The sequence below is a fragment of the Bactrocera latifrons genome, unplaced genomic scaffold (assembly GCF_001853355.1).
Source record: "Bactrocera latifrons isolate USDA-ARS-PBARC rearing strain unplaced genomic scaffold, ASM185335v1 scaffold_282, whole genome shotgun sequence".
Taxonomy (NCBI): domain Eukaryota; kingdom Metazoa; phylum Arthropoda; class Insecta; order Diptera; family Tephritidae; genus Bactrocera; species Bactrocera latifrons.
In genome coordinates, this window is record NW_017536430.1 from 230,699 (window position 1) to 245,349 (window position 14,651).

Genomic DNA, 14,651 nt, shown 5'->3' on the forward strand with positions numbered 1-14,651 from the left:
TGGATTATCATGGAAGTAGTACGGCCCAATGACGACGCCGGCCCATAAACCACATCAAACCTTATTTTTGCAGGATGCAATGAATACACTGGGTATACATACGAATGTACTTTAACAGGAATAAATAATTTTTGGATCGTATATATTTGCATGATGAAATGGCAAAACTTACTGAAGAAAAATGTCGAAAGAGCGGGAGAAAATATTGCGTGGTTGCTGTCCCTATTAGTATACTTTTGTAAAACCCTTTACTCATCGCTAATAGCTTTATTATAGGTAACCGGTTTTGTTTTATTATATATTTGTATTCTAAAGATCACAATCATATATTATTTGTAGATCGGTATGGTGTATGGTTGTTGTGGTATATTGAGGACTGAGTTCTTAAAGATCTGCCGCTTTAGTGATTTTGAAATTTTGCGTTGGTCTTTTCCTCCCAAATCAGTTGCTAATTTGTCGAAAGAAGCGACATTAAAGTCCTTGTAATTAAAAATTGTTTATCTCTCAATCTGTCTTTAAGAAATTTGACACGAATTATTACCCAAGGCAACGCCAAAATCTCGTAACATATTCTTTAGACTGGACTGCTAAAGCATCAAGATAAAGATCTTTTTCAAGACTTTTACGTTATAAGTATGATTTTATGTAGGATATTATTGTGTAGGTGTCAAAGTGCTTACAGTTTGTTCTTTCKTTAGTGTAGTATTAGAGATTGTCTTAATTGTACACAATTATTCAACGTATTTTGCTATATACACTCTTCGTTAGATTATCAGATGATATAATAACAGTCTGTAGAGTTAACTATTCCCTTCATTTGTCTTTCGGGTCTTACTTAGAGATTTTCTGAAAGCCATTAGCAATCCTTTRTAACTACGTCCTTTTTGCTGCTTCAACAACTTGTATTCGTCCCCTCGTTTCTCTCTTTTGTCTTCTTAAGGGTATTCTACAATTTTTGGCACATAACTTCAGCTCCTTGTGATTTATGCTAGATCTGTACTYTRTACTCTGCARCTGTGACAAACTTCATTTCCTSCACTAAACTTACGCCGGTTTTATAMTTTTGATTCCTTCTATCGTGTCTATCATCTGTCTTTTTACGGCTGTTCTATGGGACACCCACTGTTTCTAAATCTAACTTTATCTCCTTCGAATAATCTATCATGTTTTATGCCAKATCTGTACTACTCTGCAACTATTTCCAACTTCCTGTCCTTCGCTGTCTTCTATAACGACTTCGCTGGTTCTATACCGTCGTAGACGTCCTCTCGTGTGTCTTATCTCTCTTCTTTGCGCTGTTCTAAACGACATTCACTGTTTCTGTTTCTTCAACTAGCTTTATCTTCTTCGGCTAGTCTATCGCCATTTATGCCAACTCCAACCAACTCTGTACAGTTCTAAATATATAACTCTACCTACCAACTTTGTTGTCACTGCGTGCGTGATGCGTTGGGTATAAATGTATGGAAAGGTACCCCAACACTAGCGCACTATACCAAATATGTAGGGAAGCGCACAGTGTTTTAGCAAATAGTTGTTTTTCAGTAGGTGTGGCATGCTACGTGTCGAATTGTTTTACCATAATCGCTGTGTGTCCGTGTACGTGTATGCATACATAWATGTGTTTGTGTGCGTGATGGCGAAATGTAATATGCTTGTTGAACAATAAAACTCAGATTTCGGAATTCTATTGCGTTTTTAGTGTGATAAAAACGCTATATTAAACCGAACGGAGTAGAACATAAAAGCAACAACAACAAAAATAACAAGAATTAAATCATAAAAGCAGTTGCAGGCGAAATGAAGCGGCACATATACAAACTCACACACACACACATAAATATATTCAGTGCCAAAGCCATTATATGCGTTTTTTTTTATGTGTAGGTGCAGCCAGTGACTTTGTTTTCATTTGTATGTGCTGCACACACACACACACACAGCTGTGCGTTTGTCTTTGCTTGTAGTGGTGATTGTGCGCCAAGCGTTGTTAGTAGCTGCGACAGGACATGGCAGGACAACTGAAATTCCAATCTAACTTGCTAAGCAACACCATTGTATACTTGTATTACAACAATAAAACAACAAAARCAACAACCAGCAAACAAACGGGCAAGCGAGCATTATGTGCACACAATACCGTTAGGCGAAACAAATGAAAAACAAGCTAGCAAAAGTGCAATGCGAAGTCGCTCCTCGTTTGTGTTTCTGTATGCATGGGTGTGTGACGACATTGCACGAATAACGGTAAACTTTTGCAACACGCCGGCGATTCACGTTACCCGCAATCAGACCRCAGCAACCAGGACAAACGGGCAAACAGCTAAGCTTAGCGCAGGGCATCGTCAATAGAGGCTTTAGGTGTATATGTTGTGTATTAGGGTGAGTGAAAAAAAATTTATTTGATAGAGCAGTCAATTAAAACTAAGAGTTTTGTAATTTGAAACATTTTTTTATAAAATTCATAATTTTTTTTTAATACATTTTTTTTTTGTAATAAAATTCATAAAATAACTGCATAACCAAACCATTTGATTTTTCTGGCTTTTAGTAAGAAAAAAAGTAGAAAAATATTAAACGGAGCACCTTCCGGTTACAATTCAGAGCTCTTATTTGGAGATACTTTGAAAAGGACAAACAAACAAAAAACAAAAAAAAAAAAAAAAAACACGTTTTTCTTTTAACCCACCCTAATCTACTTATATGAGTTTGAGTGCATAAATATGTATGTGTGTGCCTAGCTCCGGGCAGCTTTCGGATATGGCAGAGATCGAGTATAGGAAGCTGCTCSCCGCTGCACGCAATTTGAAGCGCTATGACAACAAAACCCCAAACCAAACTTAAAACAACAATAAAAAGTATAAAAAAACACAGCAACACAAATACACGCAAATAAAAGGCAGCAAGCGGTTGCAATTGTGCGAACAACAAAAATGTGTGCCATTATTATTATTATTGCCGTTGTTGTTTTTGTTTTTTCTTGTTGCAGTTGCCGGTATTATGCCCGTTGTTCTTTACGTGCTGACTTTCGAACGACATACTTTTCTGTTGCTTTCCTGCTTGTGTGCATTCCTTCGCAACTTCCCACTCTCCTTTATTGCTATTTATGCCTTTCAATGTATGTGTGTGACGTTGTGTGCAATTGTAATGCAATAGATAATAATAAATTTTTAGCTTAAAGGCTTAAACTTTCAAATGCCGTGTTTGGTAAATAAATAAGTTTTTCTCCGACGCTCGTTCAATGGTGGCCAACTGCGGCTGGAGTGTTCCACTGATCAAGTCAATTGCCCACCGCTGAGCCACTCGAGGCGCACGAAATATGTATGAGTGTGTATTAGTGGTTGAGGATTAAGTGTATTTATTAGTAGTCATTTATATTATCATTATATATAATATTTTGATTTAAGAGTCTATGTGATTTAGAGCAAATACTTTCCGGGAATTATAAATTATATCGGATCTAGAGCTAGATAATATTGCAGTCATGCTTTAATATCTAATAGATAAAACTTCAGCGAGTAATAGACATTATTCGATAATTTACAACACTGATAGCAYAAAACGTTGCCTACATTTAGGCTTTTTTACTTAGATACTGGCAAAGTCGCACACCCTTTTGGCAAAGCAATGAATATTAGATCATCTGATGATTTCAAATATATAATTTAACATGAGTCATCTTGATTAGTACTAAGTAATTTTTACAAATTACATCATCAGTATATCCCTAAGCTAAATACCCTTCACAAAATAATATTTTTTCATGTGGAAGAAGTGGTCTCCGATCACTCTGTTTGTATATACCAGCTATATACCATAGTGAAGAAATTGGCCTTAATATATAAATCGATTAGTAAGACACAATACTGGAAGATTTAAGACATAGGTATGAACGTTGCCTACCTTTAGGCTGGTTTACATAAGCATTAGCAAAGTCGCACACCTTTTTGGCAAAGCAATGAGTTAATGTATAATATATTATCTGATTGTTTAAAGCATTTAGTTTACTATGAGAACTTGATTAGCATTAAATAATACAAATTAGAACATTAATAATAATTATAAATAAACGAATTTAACAAATAAAAAAATTCCATATAAGAACTAGACCTTGATCATTAWGTTTGTAAGGCAGCTGTCTATCATAAAGCTCGCATCGAAATAGGTAAGTTGTTTGAAATTTTAACGCTGCCTATGACAGTAATCTATGCTAAATTTGGCAAAGATTTCAAAATCTGCAACATTATGTAGACAGTAATGCTGTCTGAAAATGCACCTAGCTCTTTAGTATGTCCATTTTGAAACTACAGAAATGGTAATGCCCTTATTATACTGTCTCCTCTCTGAACTACCCGTGCTTTTGATGAAATTTATCAGTACAAGAAGTTATAARTATCTGTACAACCTCCGAATTATCGTCCAGAAATCTTCGTGTCATTGGGTTAAAATAAGAACTTGCTTCCCTTATTAMAACTGACTAATAGGGTGGATTCTGTCGGTCTAAGAGCAGGCATAGCTGCCAGTTATTATTAAATTTACATTAAATGTAAAATGACGTTCAGGGCCTGACTTGGTATTGTTCTAAGAGCTCTACAGAAGCATCTACTAGTTGCTCTTTTTATTTTTCGATAGTACGTCTTATACAATATTAACTAAAATGTTAATGAGCAAGTTAAACGGCACAGTCGCCTAAAAGTATGCTAGGTATATCTACTAGAGTACCGTTGTTAAAATCTTTCGAAAATCGTTTTCTTAATCAACCATGCTTCTTCACACTTTTCAAGAGCTTTCAATTTCTCCGCAACCGTAGCAAGTAATGCTTTGCGTGGTGACGATAAATCTCTATTAGATATAAATTTCGCAATCACTTGTTTTCCCGCTTGGGTACATGCCGCTTTTCCACTGCTACTCACTCACCATTATTGAAAACGTAATAAATTGCTGTTAAAGTGGAATGGAATACAACGAGTTTATACGGAAATGAAGATAAATTATAAGGGTACGTGTTTAGTGGCTGATCTCTCTAGCGCTCTTGCTCTTTTGCTCTCTCCCTCCATATATCTTACATACCCCACACGCCGAATGGTATGCAATGATTGTAGTGCTATTCATACTCGTAAGTGTGATTTGTGGTCGAAGATGTAGTTGTAGTTGTAGTGTGGCTTCTTTGAATGCAATTTTTGAATTTTTGTTATTGTTGTATTTTGCTGTTATCCAGACAATCACAATTTTGCTTCAAATTTCTATACAATCAATTTTATTTTTGCTGCAATTGATCAGGATATCACGGCTATCAAATTTATTGCTGAATTCCGTTATGTAGTGAGTTCTTGCTAGGGTTGAAGGAAGCAAGGGGGAGAGAGAGAAAGAAAGACTCGTATTTGGACTTGTGGTTAGTTGGCTAAGCAGCTTCGAAAATTTCCTTTTAGCTTTTTTCAGTGTGGATTAGCTCAGTCAGTATAATTTTTTGAGCACGAAAAATTTCCTTTCAGATTTTTTCGGTGTGGAAGCCTTGGTATAAGATTTAAACAAATAATGATCAGAATCTGGTTCTATATTCCAACGCTTGTTATATACGTATATCGCGTTCTCTCGCCTTAGTTGAGGCTACAACGCACTTAAGCACCGAGTTTTGCACTGCATAAAAATCCCGTTAAAATAATCTCACTAAAACCCTCCTGCTTCTCACTCTTTTTCATAAAAATAACAGTTCATTCTATAGTAGCTCGTTAACCCATTTTATTGCTGCACATTCAATTATATTGTTTTTCACTTGACCTAAGTATGGCCWTAGCTAATCCCATTTATCTATGTGGCTATTAATTTGAAATATTTCACTAAGCTTACATACATACAACCATACATATACATACATATATATACATAGAGTTTTGTGTATAGTATATTTTGGTATTATACTCATGCTGTTTATTGTTTTATGTCCTTAAGCGAGTTTTATCATTTTATCATTCACACCCGTGTCGAACGTCCGGCTACATAAGCGACTGCCGTTGTTGTTGCTGCCGCTGCCTGCACTAACGGATGTGTACTGGTTGTGTTGTTGTGTGTTTGTTTGGGCCATTGTATGGCGATTTCTTCGAACTCGGTCGGACTATCATCGTCCATCATTTTTATTACCTGTGAATAGATGTTCGGTTCGGCTCGTTTCAGTTCCGTTTGTCGTGGACGACCCAAGGTGGCGCTGCAATAAGGCGTCATGCGTGCTCCATTACCTGGGCCAGCCAATTCGGCGTARGTTAAATCAGTCTGTGGGGGCGAAAGAGTAAATGTGTAAGATTATTTCAAGAGAAACGATATTTTTGTTGTATGTGAAGTTTTTTTCATTCGTCTTCTKGATTAATAATAAACGGATCTATGCRTTTCGGATGGCACTTATTTATTTTTATCACAAGTTGTTGTGGCTATAAACGCAAAATGCATGCTCAGAGACTCTTCAAAATTGGTGTTTCTCATAAAGTAGTCCTGTTCCGTAGATTGTAAACCGCAGGCGACAGTATAGACTTAAATAGCTTCCGATTTTGGGAATCTAGCTTGGTTGCAACAGTTCATCCGTGCATTCAAAGCCCACATATCCATTCGTTCACAGCCAATCACTTGGTTTGAACAGATCATAGATCCATCCATATTTCACTCATCCATCCACCTTTTCGACAARCCATTGGTAATGAGAGAATTTACATGCTCCCTTGCAGCGGCTGTTCCTTTACTTCTGCCTTAGATGACTTTTATTTTCCAACTCTTTGCGATGAACTAGAACTACAGAACTATCAACCGAGAGAGTATGAAATACGAGTTCAAAGAGGTTAACAAGCCGATGTGTTTGGAAGTGGCCCGAAAACTCTACAAAAGAGTCGACGAATACTTGATGAGTAAAAACTTGTAGTAAAACTAAAAATGAGATCCCGTAACAGATTTCGAAAGCACTTTCAAACGCACTCACAAACGATTTTTACCGTTACAATGTTCTTCTACTACAAATAGTTGGATACCTATTGAATTTGAAGATCCATCCGAAACACTGGGTATGATTTTAGGTTTTGATGTTATGGACATCTGGTCATTTGGTTAAGGAAAAAGGATTTATTGGATAAGTTATACATCCTGAAACAATGCACGTTTTTTTTATGTGTGATTCTATAATAGACGGCTTCACTCTTAAGTATATAGCAATCTGTTGGTGCTCCGAATTTGTAACGATTTGCGAAACCTAAAACGGGTTGTCTGGTTTTGTAAACTCCGTTAAGATAGCTAGATAAGATAGTCTGGTACGGACAACAACGATGAAGAAATTCGRTAAAAGAACCACGCTGTCATAAAAATTTCGATTTCGACAAAAAAAAATTTTAATTTATTTATTAAGTCTATTTATAAAAATTCAACTTATAAAATTATATTTATAAATCAGTCAGTGCATTGTTTTCATAAAGCGATTCGAACAATGCTAAGCGACCCGAACCACGCCGTCATTTAGTCGAAGAAGGAATGGTTTATTGATGGAAGTAAAAAAAACCTCGATTTAAAAAACTGAATTTCGAASAAAATKTATTTCGAAAAAATTCGATTTCGAAAAATATGTCACAAAAATCTATTATGAAAAATTCAATTTCGAAAATTTTCGAATTTAAAAAATTATATTTAAGAAGATCTGAGTTTTTTCGAAGTTAATTCAAACGCTCGCCWTAMAAAAGTTACCGTTATAAATAAGTCMATGMATAGTTTTTACAAAGCGATTCGCACAATGGTAAGCGACCCAAACCACGCTGTCATATAGTCGAAAAACCACACTGTATTTTAGTTGACTTGATGTAATTACAACCATCTAACTGGAAAACTTTATGAGGTTTATCGAAAAAGTGAGTTCCAGAGTTTGAAGATACTTGTATGAATAGGGTTCTTTCGAAACTGAAGTATTAAAAATTATTGAGATTTTGTCCGTTCTCGAATAGCGGCGTCGGAAAATAATTGTGATAGCACTTCAAAAATTAATATAACCCGCATTCAAACCCTCAACTGATCCATAAATGAATGTCTCAATTTCCCAAATTGTGTTTAATAACTTAGCACTCTATAATGCGAAGCCATAAATTCAAAACCAAATTTCACAGTTAATTAACACTCATAGATGTTTCGAACAAAGCAAATATCAAAACCAAAACAGAAAAAACAAAAAAAAAAAAGGTTGCCGAAAATGCAACGCTAATGCACCGTTACTAAATCAACTTCGCATTTCACACTTTACGCCTAAATGAAGTGCCGTTGAAAGGTCACTCTGAGCGTGGTTATCAAAAGAGCACTAAGCAATTATGGGTGTGGATGTGTGTGCAACTACGCCGTGCCACCAAGGCAGCCAGCGGTCGCACCACCCCAAAAAACCGAGATAAAGTGGAAATGGCATAGAACTTCGCGTGAAATATCCTTCCAAAGCGCGAACAATGCGATATTAACCATGGAAATTATGAGCACGATAAACAAGAGCCTGCAATGTATGGCACAAAAACACGCTTTGGGAGCTCGTAAAGTGCGCCGGCCGCAACGACAATGCCGCGTTGCTGCTGCCGCCTTCACCGCTGTCGCCTTCAAAAGCACGCCTTCGAGCAGCTCAATAGCAGAGTTCGAATGTTGGCGCTGTCCACCGCAATGATGCTGGTAATGTTCTTCTGGCCACATTACTGGCTTGGCATTGTTACTGTACCGGCGCAAAGTGATTGAAAATGCATTTAGCCGCAACGCAGCGCTATGCTCACATATATATACAAGTTAACAATGGCCGACAGTTGCTCGTAGTTGCACAATATGCAATAAGTGTAGCAGCATTTTGGGCGCGGTGTAGAGATACGCCGTCATTGCTGGCAACCCACAGCCATCAGCGATATCCGACGCGCCGGTTTGTTCATTTCCTGTTAAGCATTGCAATCATATGGCACACAGACACACACTGTGACGTGGAACGCCGTGCAAATTGCTTACTTGCAGCAATGAAATAGCAATGCCTTTCAACAATTTTCAATAAACCACATTGCAGCGTGTCAATGCAGCTGGTCTTCTCGGCTGGCGGCAGTCTTTGATGTGTCTTATTGGCGAATGCGTTGAAGATTTGGACACTGACAGCCCGTGATCGGACGTGAATTGCATGCTTTCGTGCATTATTAACAGTAATTATAATTCTTATTTCTAATCTGCACTCCTAAGTCTTGAAGGAGTCAAATTTACGGCTATACAGTTTGGTAAGCAAACATTTTCAATATTGTTGGTAACAAAAATGTATTATAGAACTAAAACGTTCCACTTGTTCAGTTATTCACAAAAAATATAAATGTTTTATACAATTAGGCGAAAATACATAAAAATTTAGCCAGGACACACATCCTTAATAAAGGCAATATTCAAACTAGTTGGCCAATGAAACTGTTTAATGTGCTCAAGTTTTTAAAGTTTAAATACAATTTTAGTTTAACTGTGGATATTTCATATTTTCCTGTTATTTTATAAATCGAATAATATATAATTGAAGCTTATGATGGTTTTAGAATCCAATATTAACATAACACCAACCCAGTCATATTAGAAAGCTATTCAAAGCGAAGACGTACATCTATGTTATGATAGATGAAGTGAGCTTCCTTTCAACTCTATAATAAAGCAATTTAAATACATGCTTCTCGTGAGCATTTTTCAAGATGATTTCAGCAATTGGATCAGTGATTATATGATAAAGAGAGCTGCGGGATATCGGTATATTTACTATGCTATAGATTCGATTTTATTAAAATCATGGCATTATATTAAGGAAGTAATGTGCTGTAGACAAGCATTAAAGCGCTAGAAAACTTAAGCAAAATTACAAGACTTTTTCCTCTCAAACCGACAATAATACCAGTTGTGGGACTCACACTGGTAAAATCTGGAACAAGCTAGAGTAGTTACAACGCAGAAATCTGCTGATCTTGAACCAAATTCGATAAAGAGAGGTTAGTAGAAAACCAAAAGAATCATAAAATAGCTCAAAAGTTGAAGAAATATGAACKATTTTTAAATCGCCTTCTCGATAAACAGCAGTAATGATAATGTGGAAAAGTGCCAAATGCCTAGCCACAGTGAAATTAATCCGATTTTGAGACGATCCAATAATTGTAAAAACTGAYACAGAAGAAAGGGATCATAGAAACGTAATAAGTTACACCGTATTTAAAAGCCTGGAGGCGCCGTTTTTGTCAGCTGGTTTACCTGGTTTACTCTCAAATGATTACTTGAWCTTTAGAACCCACTGTCCATGACTATTTAACAGGAATTGTTGATGGTGGCAAAGTATTATAGACACTCACCTAACAGAATATTGGATAACCAGTAAAATTATCACCTTTTTCGAGGGTGCCTGTCTTAACTAGGGTGTTTGTAAATTACGAGAGTTGGGGGTATAGGCAAATCCATAAACTGGAACGTGAATAATACTTCGTAAACTTGCGATATGAAGCTTGCGTAGCTTTTCGCTGAAACCACCTGATGAGTCATTTATTGCTGGGAGTTTAAAAAAATTAATGCGATTTCGAAAAAATTTCGACTTAAAAAAATTCGACTTCGAAAAAAATATATTTCGAAAAAAAATCGATTTCGACACAATTTGAATTCGAAAAAATTCTTTTGAAAAACACAATTTCGAAAAAAAATTCTGTTTTGAAAGAAATCTTTTTCGAAAAACTCGATTTCGAAAAAAGTTTATTTTGAAAAAATTTAATTTCKAAAAAAATATATTTCCAAAAAGTTCTATTTTGGTGAATTCACGTTCGAAAAAAATTGATTTCGCAAAAAATCGATTTCGAAAAATTAGATTTCGAATTATTTTTCGAAGTCAATTAAAATTGCTCCCCACACAAAAGATACCGTTATAAATCAGTCAGTGCATTGTTTTCACAAGTCAATTCGAACAATGCTAAGCGACCCGATTTATGCGTGAAAAAACAAAAGAGCAATGTACCGAAATGCATTTAGGATTATCAATTTTCCAAATGACAGCCGAAACCGCCGAACAACACCGTCGTAAAGTGTGCGAAACAGTGCGCACCAGCGCATAARCGACCATATTTTGTTGTCGGCCACCGCATGCGGCAACATAATGTGGCAACATTTATGCGCAACGGTGATAAATTTCTAAGCCACACAGTGGCCGCTATAAATAAGCACAACTTGAGCGCACATTGTTGTTACATTGGCGCGATGTGATGCTGTGTTGCAAAGGTGCGGCGCTTTGTTGCAGCCRAGCCGTCTGAACGGCACTGCTTGTAATGGCTCGGCCTATTTGGCGACAATTGGCTTGGTTTTGGCTTGCTTAGAGCGCTTTGAGCTTAATTTTGTGTGTTTGCATGTACCTTATTTAGTGGCTGCTGCGCCTGTTGCTGTTGTTGTTGTTGCTGGTGCGCAGCATATCCGCCCATTTTGCTCACCGGTATCAGCGCATTGTAGTGTATGTATTGGCCGTGTGGCGGTGGCGGTTGTTGTTGTTGTTGATGTTGTTGCTGCTGCTGGTGTTGYTGTTGTAATTGTTGCAAATGCTGCGCTGCCGACTTCTTATCGACAACAGCATATGTTGGCATTATATGATCATACGTGGATGAGGTGATGACGGCGTTCTGCTCCGCCAGCGCGGCTGTTGCATAAGCGCGATTATGTCCCTTGGTGGTCCACTCCTCGTCATCGTCACGGCCATCTGCAAACATAGAGAGACAAGAAACAAGGCGAAACAAGTCGACATTAATTATAGTTTTGCATATTTGCAGATGTGTATATGTGTTAGTATGTGTGTATGGAAGACCAGTTGGCAGCAAGCAATCACACATACACACACACTACCACAAACCATTACCGTTACTATTGCGCAACTGTAAACGGTATTGTATTGTGTAGTTGTTGTCACCCACCTTGCGGTATTATATCCGGATTCTTGTCTATGCTATCTAAACTGCTCGTCACATGGCAGGTATCCCGACCGATGCGTATATCCTGTATTGATTGGCCATTGTGTAGTGTACCGATGCTGACGCTGCCATTATTATTATTGCCACGCCCAGTGGTCGTCGTTGGATGCGAGTAATTATTGCGATCGCGTCCCGTCGAGCCGCGCATGCGAACAATAATGACAATGATAAGCGCCACCAGGAATATGCTGCCCACAATGCCGACTAGTATGCCGAGAAATGGCCGGATATCCTCGATTACGGGCGCATAGGCGAGCGAGAGATCTAAAAAAAAAAACAAAAAGATGGAATACAATGATGTTACGCATTGGCAGTGGTGAGAATTGATGACCGTTATTAGTACATGGACAAGCGTAGTTTAGCGATGAAAGGATATTGTGGTTGGGGGGTTTGTTTACAAATCATTTATGCCAACCACTGCTACAGTGAAGTAAATGTATGTATTAGGGTGGTCCTTAACTGCTGAATATGGATTTTTTCAATAAATTTCCTTCAGTTCAGTTCTTCTATCAATGGCATAGCTGAATATTTTTTGATGTCGATTTGAGTTGGTTTACTTCACAAAATTTTAGTAAAGATACAAACTTTTTCTAAACTCGGTACTAATTTCATCAAAATTACATATGAGTTTATAATACATGAGAAAACTATTTGTTTTTGAGCGCTTCTCACTCTCTTTAACCAACCCCAATGTGTACTACCATTAATATGTGTTATAGCTGAAACCGATTTTTGGTAATATTAATATTTCGACATTGTAGACAAATGGAAATTGCTGTTTATATTAGTACCGATTTTCGGTAAAAAACAAACTTTTTTTACCGATTGTCGGTACTATTTGAAAATTTTTTAATTATTTATTTTTAGTCATAGGCTAATTGAAATTCCAATAATATGTAGTACCGATTTTCGGTAAGAAATTAAAATTTTTTTTACTGTTTTTCAGTAATAGTCGAGCATATGTGTTTACTAATTTTTTTATTCATAGACAAATAAAAATTTCAATTTACTGCAGTACCGATTTTCGGTAAAACTCAACATATTTTTTAACGATTTTCGGTAATATTTCAACATTTTCGTCATGTTGTATCATTCACAAATCGTAAATCATATCTATTTTAGTACCGATTTTCGGTAAAAACCCAACTTATTTTATTAAGAATGTACCGTGAAATCTGAACATATTCATTTAGTTTTTTTTTTGTTTTTTGTTTGTAATGAAAGACAAATTTTAATTGATTTCAGTACCGATGTTCAGTAAAATATCAACATCTTTTTTTTACCGATTTTCGATATTTCAATTTATATTAGTACCGACTTTCGGTAATATTTGAACATTTTTATTTATTTTTTCATATCGAAATTTCAATTTAATATGTGTACGGATATATGAAGTTCCTATCATTTGTTTGCCTAAGGACCACCCTAATGCATATGTCTGATTTTTTAATGCGTATGTGTTGTTTATTGGACACTGGGGACTGATTGTTTGTATTCTTACTTTTATCTGTTTTAATTTTTGTTATTGTACTGTTGTAGATTTGTGTTGTTAGAATACTAGTGGCAGTTGTTTGTTCATAAAAGCGTGGCGGCGCACTCATGCCACCCTTTTTGTAAGTAATAACGACTAAAAATTCAAAACAAAATTTAAAAGAAGTTTATGTGTAATAATATAAATTAAAATAAAAAACTCCTTTATTGAAATAATGGAAAGGAAAATTTATGAATGAAAAAATAACTTAAAATTCAATAAAGATATTTTGAAGTATCTACAACTTAGGCTTTGACATTTGACATTCCTAACTAAGATAGTAGCTACTAACCTAAACATTCATCAATCTCTCCTTATAGTTTAAAACCGTCTATTTTGCCGACGATTCAGACTACATTGATATATGTAGTTCAGGTTTTTGAAGATGTGGACACAATATTGGGTAGTCCAAAAAGTCTTTTCGTATTTCTACTCAAAATTTAACTTACTTTTTTTATATTTATAATCAAAAAAAAAATAAATACATATAAACCATTTTAGCAATATTTGAGCAGCTTATCACTTATCTAACTGAAACTATTAAAACCATAGCAGGTATAAATCTTAAAGGCACTTATTGAGTGGTTGTCGGCTAAATGCTGAGGCGCTTGAGTGTAATTTCGGTAGCAACTTTGTAATCATGTCGGTACAAGAAGTAAAAATCGGACCCACAAAAAATGTTCATGTCGAAATAATAGACTTTGCAAAGTTAGAGAGGCTAGAGACAGAGCCATTTACAGAGCTCTCAAAGTTTACTCTCTCGTGGATTAACAAGAGGGTAACATTAAAAAGGTTGCAAAAATCTGCTGCATTTTCCGAAAAGGACAGAGCTAATGTGAAAGATATCCCAAAAAATAATATACAAATAAAATTAAATTAAAATTTTTAATTAATGAATGATATCGAAGTGAAATTAAACAAAAATTTAGATTAAAATTACTTCGAAGAAATTAATGTTATTAAATTGCAATGAATTAATTTTGTACATAATATAAACTTAGTAATATTAATTTAATTTAAATTCCATTAAACCAAAGTATTTTAACCGATTTAAAAATATTTGAACTCAAATATAATTAATTTAAATTAACACATTTTTTTTTAATTCAATGGTTATAAATTTAATAAAA

General features: G+C 35.7%; 1 protein-coding gene across 1 annotated transcript in view; it reads right to left on the reverse strand.

Moving 5' to 3' along the window:
- The window catches only part of LOC108970118, a gene marked incomplete at its 5' end in the record, with an annotated part of 98,909 nt that overhangs the window by 14,252 nt on the left and 70,006 nt on the right, over nucleotides 1–14,651 (reverse strand). Inside the window, 4 exons of the mRNA XM_018935269.1 lie at nucleotides 5,977–6,267; nucleotides 11,385–11,722; nucleotides 11,934–12,254; nucleotides 13,492–13,617. Of these exons, the coding sequence (XP_018790814.1) occupies nucleotides 5,977–6,267; nucleotides 11,385–11,722; nucleotides 11,934–12,254; nucleotides 13,492–13,617 (1,076 nt within the window). The remainder of the gene's footprint in view (nucleotides 1–5,976; nucleotides 6,268–11,384; nucleotides 11,723–11,933; nucleotides 12,255–13,491; nucleotides 13,618–14,651) is intronic.